At 38.4% G+C, this 15,800-nt stretch overlaps 1 protein-coding gene across 1 annotated transcript; it reads right to left on the bottom strand.

The window, feature by feature from the left end:
- Positions 1 to 384: 384 nt before the first annotated feature.
- Positions 385 to 15,325, bottom strand: gpr137c (G protein-coupled receptor 137c). The gene is made up of 8 exons (XM_006804074.3): positions 14,640 to 15,325; positions 7,613 to 7,662; positions 7,252 to 7,359; positions 6,961 to 7,099; positions 6,137 to 6,286; positions 4,575 to 4,700; positions 4,359 to 4,483; positions 385 to 4,270 (listed from the first exon to the last, which is right to left on the bottom strand). Exons 1-8 carry the CDS (start codon positions 15,012 to 15,014, stop codon positions 3,988 to 3,990), a joined length of 1,356 nt encoding a protein of 451 aa, XP_006804137.1. The 5' UTR covers positions 15,015 to 15,325; the 3' UTR covers positions 385 to 3,987.
- Between the last annotated feature and the right edge of the window lie 475 nt (positions 15,326 to 15,800).

The following is a 15,800-nucleotide window of genomic DNA, read 5'->3' as shown; positions in this document are numbered from 1 at the left end:
ATTTGCTAAATGAGCCAAAATGTGCTGTTATTTTTTGTGTGCACAACATGAAAAGAAATTACATATTCCAGGGAAAATGAGACTTAAATCTAATCAGAAATCAAAGCTGTTTTGGAAGATTTCCCCTTTGTTTTTGTTTTTTAAATTAACACTTTGTCAACTGCTGAATAAATATGTTTTCTGGTGCTACATCTTGCAGCTCTCTGAGGAATAGCTAGCATCTCACCTTCAGTTCGGATCATTTCCATAATCTTGTTAGCTGGTCAATTCAGCCTCATGATCTGCTGTGTGTACTCGTAGGCGAAGTCAGAACTGGTCAGATCCATGTTAGCAAACATAATGAGGACTTTCTATACATGAACGATTTCCATCATAAAAACAGTGTAGTAGGCCTTTATTCAAACATGGTAGTGTTTTTCCTGCATACATCATTAGTGATCTCTTGCACAGTAGGTTACATTCATTATGGCCACAGATGAAACAATTCATAACATGAAACAGTTATCACTGCTTTTTTGTAGCAGGAAGAGCAAACACCATTTTTACACAAGTATTACTAGCTTCAAACGAAAATAGGAAACTGAGTTGTTGTGCACCGTTTCAGAAACATGCATTCTCCACTGCAGATGAACAGCTGGGCCAAAAAGAAAAATGAGAACTTCATTTCTTTCATTGTGTTTTAGAATATCCAGTATAACCTGCTGAAGAAGTGATGGAAAGCATGAAATGCAATTGAAATGATTTTATTGCTAATTTGTTCCACAAAAGTGAACCAAACATAGACACTTTCTTGCTTCCACCCCCCGTTTGGTGGTATGAAGTTTGCATGGTCATTTACAAGTCTGTTGAAGTGTTCCAAAACCATGTGGAAACATTTTTTCTTTCAGTCAGAAGAGATTGAGGGATTCTGATTTGTGACCTGGGTCATAAAGCAAAGAGGTTCCATTAAAAGTGAAGCTTACAGGCTGCAGTCTGTTATGAGATTTGGAACATTTGAAACATGAAGAACAATGGGGCAAAAAAATTAACTGCATAATCTGTTAGACAGTAAAAATTAATGTAGAATAAACAGTAATGTAGAAAAGCATAAGATCACACACAGACTCAAATTACTTCACACACGAATTAGAAATTACATAGCCAGACACAATTAACAACATCATTCAACCTTTTCTTTTGTGCAAAAATATTTTCCTTAAGGAATGAAACTATTAGATATGACGACATGTGATGGCACATTGATGTTTTCCTTTCCAAAAGGATAAATAGTAAAATACAGAATAAAGATGATTACTGAAGAAAATACAAGGTTTGAGAAGAAAAACCTACATTCAGGCCCTGAAAAGCTTTTTTTTTTTTTTTTTTTTTTTTTTTAAATTGAAGGTGAACTTCTTTTCTAAGTGCAAATCGTCGCCTCACAGCTCGCAGAATTAGGTACCATAAAAGTTTTTGGTCACGTTTCACCGAACCTTTCCCTTCCAAACGAACAGTAAGGGCCAAGTTATAGTCCAATATTGGATGTAGGCCACATATTGATGATATAATCTCCTATGTATGATGTGAGATTGTGATTGAGATGAAGCTATGATATATTTTAATTCTTGACAGTGTATTCACTATCTCACATAAGAATATGTGATAGAATTTTTGCTCCAGTCTTACATTTTCACAAATTTCCATTTTATGATTTTGTCCAAGGTTGCCTGGATGTAGCTGTTAAATATTTATATCTAACATCAGCAGTTTCATCAACATCGGCATTCTCTAGAAGCCAAGCAGATTTTGTTGAAGTCTGGCTCGAGCAATAATCTGTTAAACAGTCTTCCTCAACTGAGCTGATTCTGTTGAGATTGATACCCATACAGCTGCTACATATAAATCTGACTGTTTTGGGGTTTTTTTCGTGGACATATAACTCGTTAAAAAAAAAAAAAAAAAAAAAAAAGAGGGCCTATTACAAGTTAAAGAATCAATCTATGACTTCATGTCCACAACATATGTGACTTGTGTTGAAGTAATATCAGCCAAGTTGAACTAGCCCATATTTTGTAATACCAATGTCAAACATAAGAGGGCGCTCTGAGTCAATCAGCCAAGTCATTAAGTATGCATTTGTTTTAATGGCAATCTAGATGCCTCTTGAGGACACAAGGGTGTGGCTAAACAGAAATGTGAACCTAATTCAGTACACCTGTTGTTAAAATGCTGCCTCCTGGTGGTGAAAGTGCTGATTTAACTTTTCAGAGGGTAATGACAAAAAGTACCTTTAAATGTAACAGTATTTTGCAAGTTTTGAAAACTGTAAACTTATTTGACCCAACCAACATTACGTGCCAGTAAAGAAGTGGTTCAGCAGCTTAAAGTAGCAAGGTTTTGATAGTTTTTGTACACCTTTCTGTTTGTGTGGTACAATTTAACGGAAACATTTTAACAAAAGTAATAAATTTGCCTTTAAAAACAGATTCCTACCAATCTGTTTGGTGAAGGACTTGGTTATGAAAACACATGAAGCTAAGGAATCATTAGCTTCCTGCATTTTCTTGGTCTCTGCTAATTTTCTTGCTAAACAGATTAACAAAAGTGTCAGCACTCGGTATGACCTAGCACTCGCTGAATCAACAGTCACTGGCAAATTAGCAAACGCTAATTCCTGTCAAAACTAGATCTTAAGAGTCTTTTGCAAAAGTACATAATTTAGTTTTCATAGTGAAGAGTTACTCCTATGTTTAAAGGGTTAGATTTTAATGGCCTAGCTTATAATGGTATTATGACAAAGGGTTGAACTTTCCCAAGAACATTCTCTATAGCATAAGAGGATTGTGAAAAACCATTCCCAGATCTCAATTGTGGGAACAAATCTCTGCAAAAAAAAAAAAAAAAAGTATGCATATGCATATGTAGGAATGTGTAGGCTTACAAGATTTCTGGTTTCTGTTCATAGTCCATTAGCCAAATAGCACTGGCCAGTTTAATTTGATTAGGCTGTTTTTGCATTCAGGTGAACCATCTGCGTGGCAAATAAAACAAGGAATGATAATTAAACTTTTTATTAGCTTCATCTTTCTTTCTTTTTTTTTTTTTTTTTTTTAAATGTAACTACATCAGTACACAGTGGCAGGCACACAAAATATTTTTTTCCTTGTTAGCTGCTAGCCACACCGTTCTCTCCTGCAGCTAGCTTGTCAAAAGGTTTTAGCTATGGCTACAGCTGATGACTCTTGTTGTGTTTGCGTAGCCATTTATTTAATAACGCTTAAGAAATATTTCACTTTCAGAAAAGTGCAAAGAGGTGTTAATGTGCGATAACTGAATACTGAATTGGAGAACATAGAGGTTCTTCTTTTGAAAAAGCCCACCTGCAGTGCTGTGCCCTTTCCCAACTTAGCCTACTGCCAATTAAAATAATTGCATTTTTACGATTCTATTGCAAAAACGTCACATGATCCAAACAATAATTTGACAAGACGTCCGAACTCGTCACTGTCATACTGTTGCAGATTCATGATTAGCCACTTTAGCTTACATACCTGCTTGATTATCGTACATATGCCAAAATGAATAGTGTCTGAGTGGAATTTACCAGGAAAGGGTGATGATTTTTCCAGTTGATGATTGGTTCCAATCTCAAAAAGTTATTGACCAAAATATTAAACAGCAAAAAAGCATCTTCATTTGTAGGCATATTAGCCACTAGTGCTGCAAATTGTTCCATGGTTCCTGTTTAAAGATGGCTTTCAAAAAGCAAGTAGTCATGGTGTGCCAACCTTATACCCCCACATTTCTCCAAAATTATTTGGCGAACCAATTATGATGCACAATTTGGTCCAGAGAAATTTTTTTGTACAAGTACAAGCTATGACGCTGTTTGTTAAGCAGAATGCAGACAAGGGAAAAAAAACAAAACAAAACAACATTTTAAGTAATTAGTCCCTCTTCTTTCTTTTTTTCCCCCCTTTTTCTTTTTTTAATCTTTATGACCACTCCAGCTTAATTCTGTGGGGTGGTGAAATATGTCTGTGATCCGCAGTGATAATTCTGTGGCGTAGAATAATAGTTACTGTGATGGTGATGGTGGTAGTTGTTCTGGGGGGTGGAGTAGTAGTTGTGATGGTGGTGATGGTGACTCTGGATGTTTCCATAGGCAAAAAGGAGCGGCGCAGTGGAAGATGGTGGCTGCTGGGCAGATGACACCCCTGCTGCTAAAGGTGCATTACATTGGATGGAGCCATACCAACTAGATGCTCCTGGTTGGGGTGTGGTGGACAAGAGACTGAGGATGGGACAGAACACATTTTTTAAATGACGAGCTTAACATGATTTAAAAATGGTGTCTTTTAACTTCAAATGTTCATGCCCACCTGGCCCGATCAGTCCTGTTATTGATGCTTCTGGACAGGTCGTCATCGCTGTCGTACCGCCGGGGATTGTCAAAGAAATAAGCCCTGGAGCTGAAACTATGGCTGTTGATCATGCCTCCTGGAGCCTGAGAGATGCAGACATATTTAAGTTTTGTCTCAAATTTACAACTTTTGAAAAAGTTCACATGAGACAGTATTTTTAACTTCTTAGTTTACCAGGTTTTGGTTGGGTCTCTGGACTCTAAAGAAAACCACCACTAAGCTGGTAGGCAGTAACTCCCAGAAGAACAGAATGATCCCAAACACAATGTAGGCTTCACCGCTGATCTCCTGTACGTCAGCCTTTAACAAGAACACACTGCATTACAGATATTTTCTTTGACCTATAACATATTGAAAGCAGTAAATAACTGAAAAAATTTACTTTTTTTTTTTTTTTAAAAACCCTTAAAATATCCAAATAATAAAGAAGGCCGAGGACCCTAGCTACAAAAGTTCCAGTTTGTAGCTAGCGTCATGTAGCAATTATCACAGCTTAGCCTAAATACTGGGAGCACGGAGAAACTGCTAGCCTTTATATATTTAAAAATATGGCTTCCAACTACCTACAAATTTACACATGTACCTTTTTTGTAGAAAGAAAAAAAAAGTTAAAAATATTTACCAAATTACCAAACCTCAAGTTTCTATTCCTTTCAGTTTGTATGCTAAGCTAAGCTAGTTAATTCCTAGCTCAAGCTAAAATAGTAGGTTTTAATTTTATTAAGTAATTATCTCATTAACATAGGTTTAAAAAATATTATTTTCCTTGTTTACGTAATATTAGAACAGATGGGTGGGGTCTCGTGGAACTTAAAGAGACCGAGGTTAAAACAGCATATTTCTATCAGACAAATACCACTCATGAATCATGCAAAGCCTCTAGCACCCAATATGGGATGATATTGTCAGCCAAGATTAGGTGAGATGCTAATCTATCATTATCAGCATTTATAATATAAAAAAAGAAAAGAAAAGAAAAGAGGTGAACCACCACCACACCCCACAACCCCCCCCCCCCCCCCCCCAAAAAAAACCCCCAAAACAAAACAAAACCCTTCAACCATGTTTTGACTGTTGATGTTCCATGCTGTATCCACCAGAGGGCAACCTTGATCATCATTGACAGCAATGCACATGTTTAAAACTAATGAGAAAATAATAGCTGAAACAAGTACTGGTTTGGTTTATATCAGGTGGGCTGTACTTAGTACACACTTATCGAATAGTTTGGCTAGTAATTTAGTGGCAAATAATCTTCATAGACAGAAATACCAAAATAAATAATACATATTATTATCATTATCATTAATAATAATAATAATAATATTCACACAATTGTTGTCTGTTATGTGTATGCGTATATCTTCTTGTGATGTAAACTGAAAGTGTTCAGACGCTACACAAGGGGACAGAAGAATATCGGACTGCCAAATTAAAGAAATAATATCAGATTACACTCCTGTTAGAGATCTGTTACTGTTTGTCGTGTGTAGCACCTGCCCACAAAATACACAATGGAATGATTTAAAAATCTCTGTCCATCTCAAAGCCTGAACTCAGATGTAGGTCAGTTCACACAGACACATAGTTATTTATAGCAAACAAAGCCCTTTACCCCATTAAGTATCATCTTCCCAAATCTCCTTAGATGGACTGTCTGCACACACACACACACACACACACACACACACACACGCACACAATATATCTATAACTTAACACACATGATACAGTACCTGATCAGAAACACTGTACCAGCCATAATTAAAGGGACTGAATCGGTCCTGTGGGGTCAGGGCCACCACCACCAGATTATAACAGGCTCTGGACATGAAGAGGAGAATCACCATGGCACCGATGGCTGTCGCTTGGCACACGGATGTACCCTAAAGGAAGAATTTCTGTGCTTATTACAAGCTCACGCATCAGCCGGCCAGCTTTCCTGTAATGTATTGTCAGATGTGGGCCACCGATGTGATCCACCAGTACAACAGATGCTTTAGCATGACAGAAATGTCTGACTACAGCCAAAGATTGAATTATAGGAGAGATATGATATTTTCTCATTGGATTTCTAAGGTTGCGTCCAGAGAAGCATCTTGTTCATTCATTCACTATTCCCTGTGTAAAGGTTACTTTATAGTTTTTATACTTTGGTAGTGTAAAATCATTTCAAATTTTGGGACTTTTGGGAAAGGAGGATAAAATATCTCAATCGCCCCCATGTGGCTGGTTGCAGAATAGCTGATAATATTTTTTTTTCCCTGATAAATTGTTTTTTACTTTATAAAGACAGTTTATATCATAAAAACAATGGCAGACTCCTGCAGATGGGACGAAAATATGCAGGTTACAGTTTTCTTCACTTCCCAAACACAGTGCTGTTGGAAAGTGGATGATCTGAAGACACTGAATGATCAGCATCAAAATTATTAATTCCTAATATCTCACGTTGTTGAGTATTAACTGTATTTACTGATTAGAAGAAAGTAATATCAGTATCTAAAGGAAAAGCAGCTGAACAATTCATGCTTTTTTCTTTTCTTTGTTTTCCTTCTACCTTGGACTCGAGATAAACGTTGGCAGATGACATCTTGGCGATCTTGAAGATGCACACAGCCAGAGATATGGCACACAGCACAAACAGACTGTCGTTGATCAGGACCCGGGCCAAGACTGCATGTCTGACACTCCCATCACTGGAAACACAGAGGTTATGCTAATGTCTTTCAATACTGGGATAAAATTCAGAATTAAAACTGTGCTATGAATGAATTTTTTCTCCGTTATTTTCAAGTAAGTAGAAAACATTCAATTGACTGTTTTGTTTTGATTAAAGGTTTTTGTGTACCTCGGGGATTCAGAGCGTTCAAGAGCTCCTTGCACTAACAGTGCACAAGTCAAATTCACCACCAGGAAAAATATACTGAGGCACAGGAAGAACAAACGTAGGGGAACCCTGGAGAGGGAAACAGACAAATACAGACAGGCAGTAAAAGGACGGCCAAAAATGTGACTTTATTCACACACAACAACTTATTAATATTCATAGTGTTGAAGCTGCCATCCATCTGCGCGCACGTGTGTGTGTGTGTAAAGAATAAGAAAGACAAAAGAGACTCTAGCCTAATAATTAAGGTTAAAATTAATACTTCATAACTAAATGCAGTTTACTTAAAAACAGAAATATTACAGATTAAAAAGAGACTTACTTGTACTTTGTGAGCTCTGGTGAATACTTGGCTTTAGCTTTAAACATCACCTGAGAAAGAGACAATGATATCACTTTTATTACAATTATAGGGCAGATACTGTACATTAACAGTGTACTTCCAGTCCATACTGTTATCATTGACATTTAGTATAATAGCTTTGCATGCTGTAGCCCCCTCAGTTCAGCCAATGTCTCAGTTTAGCCCCTCAAGCTGACTTTCCTCTCATTTTGCTGCCCCAATGATTGCAAATAAATGATTTAAACAACAGGTAGGTGGGGCTTCGGTGCTCACAGCTAGACATCTATGCCTGACCCAGCCATATTAGGGATACCCACTGTCAATTATATTATATAGAGCCAAGAAAAAAGTAAACTGTCTAAAACAGAGTTTAGAGCAGTTATAGTGACACCTTTTGGCTGATAGAGACAAAGATAAAGAAAAACATTATAGGGGCAAAGATGTTACTTCCACAGAAACCACTAACAGATATATGGACATATGGCAAGTCTTTTAATCTTGCCATATGTCCACTGTTAGCTTCTCTAGTAAGACATAATTTGGACTTTCTAGCTGAAGGTTAGACAGGATCACATTGTGTGCTTTTCTTTTATATATTGTTGATTTTAGAAATTACATTTCTGTATCTTTGGGCCTTTTATGACTCACTGATTGTCACAGACTGTCCCTATGGAGCAATAAAACTGTTCTCTGACACAAGCAGAGCCATTACAGCTGCACTTGCAAAACCTCTACTGGTTGGCAAGACTATCATGTTGCTTTAAATATTATCAAATTGCAACATTCACATTGTAAAGGCGAACTAGATGTTAGCCAGAAACTAAATGCTAATAACAACAACTGCTCTGCTGTACGCAGATGAGTAAATGAAAAATTTGTCTATAGCCATCTTATTTATATTTTTCATTGACACAGCAGAACACACAGATCATATAATTTAGAGAGTAGCAACACGAAACATTGACAAGTTCTTCAGGTTGGTGTGCACAGGTTAATAACATTTTCACCACTAAGGGTGATGTGTGCTGTTTTTCCTTCTAACTTTTGATATTTCTTTGTTCTCTACCAACATTTATGTGCCACCAGTGCACATAATGTGCTCCCAATTATTAGCCTGTTTAACTCTTATGGTTCAAATTGGTACTGCATGACAGTATGACCCAGCCCCAGCTTAACTTTAGTCGATTACTCTCTACAACAACAGAAAGTTAAAGAGCCCCCCACCCCTACATGTCTTTGACTTTTACAGCTCTGGCTAATTTTATAAGCTAATTTTAAATTATTTTTAAACATAGGTACCCGTTAAAATACTTCATCACCTGTGACAATCATATTTTTGTAACATCATAAAAATTTGGAATATTCTTTAAACAGTAAAACAGCTAAAAATGAAATAAAATAATATTAGCTGCTATGCTATGCTATGCTATACTATGCTAACTGCTGCACACAGCATAAAAACACGCTAATAAACTGCTGAGACCTGCACTACACAAGCTATTGACTCTCAGCCGCCTTGTTGCCAACATCTTATCAGTAGCTGCCTAAAAAACATTAACCTGTGCCCAAGTCCAGCATAAAGGTACAAAAGCTGGAACACCGACATCCACTGATCAAGTTCACTCGCTCCTTGGAATGAGTCCCTTTTCATAGATATTTAGCAAAAAAGTCTTTATTCAGCGATTATGACGTACAAACAGGGAAACGCCAACATTTGCTTTTGAGCAACGTTAAATGAAATCATAATCCATTTCTGACATTACTATATGTTACATTTGCACTGGACACACAGGACACTGACCCAGGCAACGCTGAGTTTAAACACACACATGGACACGTACAGACATTATCAGTGAGCCTTTTGTGTGAGAATGTAGGCCAGGAGGAGGTAATTTGTAACCTAGAAATGAAGCATCAAGGCAACAGATGACTACCAGGGTGTGTACTTTATGTGCACTATGTTTCTGCATGTATGTTATGGAATTTAAAAAAATCTATCTATATAAAATGTCCACTTATCAATACTTTGTCTTTATTAATAAGTAGACAATGAGATTAGTTCAATTTGTTCCTGTGTTTTCTCTCAGCATAGGAAACTCATCACTACATTACACTTTTTGTAGGAAGCAGAAAAAAATATGTATAATAATGGGAAGTACATCACATGTCAGGAGTCACAGCTGACTCATCAGAAAGACACTATTTCCACACATGCATGTCACACAGCAGTTGCATGACAATATATCAGACCTCAGCTAAAGAGGCAAGTGAACATTAAACAGTGAGGTGGAAAAAATAAATAAAATCATTGAATACTGTTTGAAAGAATCAGTCATGTGTTTCAATAGTAAAGCCCTGCAGATCTCAAGGTCTGTGATGATACTATGAAGCTCTTTTTAATGCATTTTCAGAAACGAAATCAAGTTAAGTCAGAGTATTCGCTGAGAAATGAATGCCAGTCTATCGGCATAGAAAATACTGGGTACAATTTTCAGGCTCGTGTGCAGCTCTGTGCTCTCATACAGGAGTTATAACATGAAAAGTGACACAACACACAGGTTTAAATACTGCTTTATGTTTAAGAACTGCTTTGCAAGATGGAGAAGTAGTATTTAGACTCTTAAATAAAAGCAATGACTCTGCAAAAGTAGAAATACACAAGTATTAGCATCAAAACATAATTAAAATACCTAAAGTTAAAATATTCACTATGCTGGGATATAAACATTATATTACTGGATCAGAATTCTTAATTTGGACTTCATTTTAATGGCGAGATGATCTGAATTCCTTCTATTATGCTACATAATTTCATAAGAATATTATATATTAGCAGGTTTAAGTTTTAAAATCTATAAAATGCTAAATATTTCAATTACAAATGTTACAGTAGCCCTGGGGCATTTGTCACGACCCTGAGAGGTCCATACCTGGACTCAAAGAATAATAATTTCATTATTTTTGACAAGACATTTATCAGTTTGGTCATTTGTCAATAACAATAAGATTTTGTTTCACGTTTTTAAGTGTGGAGTTTTCTTAACAGTTTTTACAGTAAACGATATACTTTTGTGGGTTTTGATAATCAGCAAAATGACACTTTATGAGTCACTATCACATGGTTAGTGAAGACACTTCCAGTTAACCCTGAGTAAGTGTCAGTAAGTGTCTGCCATTGATTTCCAGCATTTTTGCCTTTTGTCCCATTTACGCAAGACAAAATTTGTCTGGGAGTTAATATTAACCAAAGCCATATTTCTGATATCCATTCATGCAAATTGTCACAAGGTAGTTTAATGCAGAAAACAAGCAATAAGCAATCGCAACCCACAAATTCCAATTCTTACCAGCTAACTCTGTCACTTTGCTTGTTACAAAAAATAAAACAAATAAAGCTGAAAGTTCGTAAAATTCGTCAATTCTTTACAAAGCACAGTTGAGTTCTTTGATGCTTCATCGCTGTGAGTAACTTTGCTTACATGCAAGCCAGCTGAGCCACCGCTGGCGTAGAGATATTGGTTATAGCAGCTTTAACAATGATGGTCAAACAGAAGAAGTGAGCAAAAAGTGTTTTCTGCTATCACTGAGCCTGCAATAGTTTACTGCAGAGAGAGCTTTCAGTTTGAGCTGTATACACTATAAGAACATATGATTCAGATATATTACTCAATGCTGGCCAGACCTGGAAATGTTCATTCACTGGGCTGGGCTGTCACATGATATTCCAACATGGGTATATTTAAATTTAGATTTAAATCTATAGTAACGACAAAGCAAAACAAAACTATATGACATGATTCACTTTTGTTATTTCAACACAAGGAAATGTAAAGCTAATTTTATTCATATTAGAAAGGAGCATAGTTTGTGTGCATTTACACATAAGCAACAATGACTAATCAGCAGTCATAGGACACCATTTGTTTCATTACCAAACCTCCACTTAGCCAGTTGCATGAGCTTCCTTTTTACTCTCCCTGTATGTAAATGAGACATTAGTGAACCAGCCGAGAGTGTGGAGGTGCTTCTGACCAGACGTCAAACCACAAGCTGGAAATGTTTGTTCACTGGGCTGGCCAGTCATGTGATGATCCCAACATGCGTAGATGCATTTGGCACGGGCAGGTGTTAAACAACTGCGTCCATGACAGCAAACAGGGACATTTTCTTGAGTCCAATCCACTTACTGCACAGGAAACACTAATGGAGGTTAGAAGCAAATGCAATCCACCTTCTCCCACTCCAGGACGTGAACCGAGTCTATTTGCAAAGCTTTCAAAACCAACCCAAACTGCTTCAAACCAGTCCGCTCAGAACATGTAGGCCAACGGTGATAACACTGGCCATATTTATTTATCACATACATTTTTAGAGGGAACCCCTGCTATTTTAGACACCGCGTAATGAAAAACTGGCTATATCAAAGTGATAGCTTTGATACTGTCACTTTATGACAAATATTTCAATAAGATTGAAGACACTTTTATATCCATCCATTAAGTATTGATGGAATACCACTATTACTATTTCTAGTAGTAGCAGTAATAGTATTGGCCAAGTATGACATTACAATTAGCAGCTGATTAGCTTAGCTCATCATAAGTGTGTTTAGGCTTATTAGCATAACAACTAAAACTGCAAGCCTTAGTTTTTCCAAAAGTAACAAAAACAATTTAGAAAGCTTAATAAACCAAATATACAAGAACATGCATTTTCTGCATGTAAGGTTTCTGCAATTAGAAATGTTCTTAAATCTGAGAATGACCATTTACACTAATTAGCCACTTTAATAAGAATACCTGCTCTCATCCACCAGTCACATGGCAACAACTCACTGCATACAGGCATGCATGACGATCGAGACGACCTACTAAAGCAGGGGTGTCCAACTCCAGGCCTCAAGGGCCGGTGTCCTGCAGGTTTTAGATGTGTCCTTGATCCAACACAGCTGATCTAAATAGCTAAACAACCTCCTGTACATGTCTTGAAGTTCTCCAGAGGCCTGGTAATGAACTAGTCGTTTGATTCAGGTGTGTTGACCCAGGGTGATATCTAAAACCTGCAGGACACCGGCCCTTGAGGTCTGGAGTTCCCCACCCCTGTACTAAAGTGTAAACGTGAGGATGTATCTAAGAATGGGAAAGAAAGTGACTTTAAATGCTGCATGATTCTTGGTTTCCATATAGGCTGGTCTGAATATTTCAGAAGCTGCTGATCTGCTGGGACTTTCCAGCACAAACACCGAGTGCCACTCCAGTCTTTTCCCCCAACATTAAGATAACAGGATCTGAATTTGATGTAGACAACATGAAAACGTGGCTCAATCCTACCTTGTATCAACCATTCATGCTGGTGATGGGGTTTTAATGATGTGGGGATATTTTCTTGGCACTCTTTAGTCCCCATAGTACCAATGGAGCATTGTTAAAAATGCCACAACCAACTTGGGTATTGTTGCTGACCATGTCCATTCCTTTATGACCACACCGTACACATCTTCTGATGTCTGCTTCCACCAGAATAACAATGCTTTAAGCTTTGTAATAGGACAACTATGTCACAAAGCTGAAATACTCTTAAACCTGTGTCTTCGTCACCAGATCTCAGTGCAATGGAGCACCATTCAGATGCGGTAGAACAAGAGAATCTCATGACTTTGCAGCAGACAAAATCTTCAGCAACTTTGTGATGCAATCATGCCAATATGGAACACAATCTGAGAAATGTTTTCAGCACTTTGCTGAGTCTACGCCACAAAGAATTAAGGCAGTTCTGAATGTCAAAAGAAGATTCAACCTGGAACTAGTAAGGTGCGCCTACAAAAGTGGCAGATGAGTGAAATATAAAACAACAGGAGTCCAGCACGTTTTATCGTGCATTCAATGAATCTCTGAAGGTGAATTAATTGCTGCCTACACCTTTGATGCATGGTCCGCTAAAAAGTATTCATAATGTACAAGTATGTCTATGTGAAACACGTGATACTTGTTTATTGAAATACAAAGCAAACACTGAGCTACTGAATCTGATAAACTATCAAGCAGCTCTGAATTCATGACACACAGAAGATGTATTAGCTGTAAAACCTTTGACATACCATTAACCTTGTGCCTGTCCTCTCTATGTAGCTCTTACTTTCTACAGGTGTGTCTTGTGATCTGTGCTTTCTGGTTCACCTGGTAAGTCTCTCTGTCTTTAGGCAAACCCAATCTCTTTCTAGGCTGTCCAGCACAGTTATACCTCTTTCCCCCCATAAAGACGACATTTGACGACCTCCACTGTACTCTCAATGACCAGTTTTGACACTTCAGAATATATCAATAAAGATTTGTTTTGATGACCATTTGAATAGTTTCTGGGTTTTTCCAAGCGTAGAGACCACCCTCACTAATTTCTGGTGCAAACAGTCATTTTGTTCTATATGCAGGCCTAAAATATAACAGCAACCGCTCAGTTCAGAAAAGAACTTCAAGCTACTCCGAATAGGCTTTTCTGGATGAGTTTGCGGTGTTAATATCTAGTTTAGAAAATCCAACATGATGCTCATTTTATGTATTTTGCTCCCCTTTAGAGTCCAGAAGGCTCTCTTTAGGTTGGGCCTACCTACCGTTTGACTGTCCAGTTCCTCTCAGTGTCTCGGTCATATACACCCTGTGTTTGTAACATGTGTTTTAAAAAGTTAGCATGCCAATGTCCTTCAGCTCAAGCCTTCAAAGACAGGATTTAGTGACATCATAGTGGCAACATCCATATAGTCTGTTATTAAAACTTTTCAAACTGGCAGCACAAGACCTTAAGAGCACTGGATCCTTCACTGATGATGTGTTTTTCCAGTCCCTTGTGACTGACATTTGCACTAGACAGGTGGATAAAGGCATTCCTGACCAACTGTAAGTGCTTATGCTTGCATTTAGGGCCAAAAGAAGGGAAAACTGCAGTGTCAGCAGTTTTATGAAATCTGGTATCTCATACAAACCCTGTACATCACACACACACACACCCTTACCTGTGTGAAGTAGAGGTTGAGCAGGCAGAGGGTGAAGAACTGCAGGCAGACGGGGCAGCAGTAGAGCAGCCAGTAGGCCAGAGGCTGCAGCTGGTTGGCCTGCACCACATTTTTAAAGTAGAAAGAGAACAGCGTCGTCCGCAGCGCTGCCCACAGCAGGCACAGAAACAGAAACACGCTCTGATAGCTGAAACGCTTGTGTCCGTAGTGCAAAATGAGCCAGAGCTGCAGGTAGACGAAAACAAACAGGAGGGAGTAGAGGACGGTGTAGACGGCAGTTAGACTGAGCTCCAGTGCTGGGGAGACTGCAGCTCCGGAGGACTCCTTCAGTGAGGTAAACAACTGGGAATGAACCTCCTCTCCTGCCGAAAACATCTCCGCCGGCGGCTCGCACTAACACATGAGGTGCAGTGAAGGCGAACACACTTCAAAGTGGGTCAGACCTGAGCTAAATTCACTGTGGGTGACAAAAAAGACGAGGGGGTGCGGGTGAAAAATTGCGAGAAAAGCAGTTTATTCTGAAAAGAAGTGGCATTGTGGAACTGCGCTGTGCTTTAAATTCGCTACGGGTCTGAAAACGAAAAAAAGGCTGGATTTAGTTTTTTTTTTTTAAGCGCCAGGTTAAAATAACAAGACAGAGGAGAAAGAAAACAAGAGAGAGGTCCCCTTGTGATTCTCTGCAAAGCTGCTCTCTGCAAAAAAACAACTTGAGGGGGGGGGGGAAACCTCCAGATCAGCTGTGATGCAGTTATATAGACCCGCCCCCTCGGTCCCAATTAACAGGGAAACTGGCTCTTCGCAGGCCGCCATCTTGGCTCCTCACCAGCCTTGTTTTATTGGAAAACATCTGACTCCTGAGCCGGAGGTTGTAGCTGGTTTCCGAACACCCATAAGTGAACGTCAGTGGCACGCCCACCTTATCAAAACACCGCTTCATTGGCTCATCAGGCCGCCCAACCTCCAGAACTTCCTTTCTTCATTGGGTGACGATGATGTCAGCTGCGGAAGTTTCCGCCCCTTGCGCGCGTGTGATTGGTGATTTGCTCAAGTCAAAACCCTTCCACGATGTGTTTGGTTCAGGGATGCCAGTGGGTGTCTCTCGCAAGCAGATAGATAGATAACAGATAGATACTGTTGGCTGAAAGTTGGGTAAAGGAAAAA

This window comes from Neolamprologus brichardi, chromosome 23, assembly GCF_056152115.1.
Source record: "Neolamprologus brichardi isolate AB-2024 chromosome 23, ASM5615211v1, whole genome shotgun sequence".
Lineage (NCBI taxonomy): Eukaryota > Metazoa > Chordata > Actinopteri > Cichliformes > Cichlidae > Neolamprologus > Neolamprologus brichardi.
The sequence above is the reverse complement of the archived record's forward strand: the minus strand, read 5'-3'. Positions and strand labels throughout refer to the sequence as shown.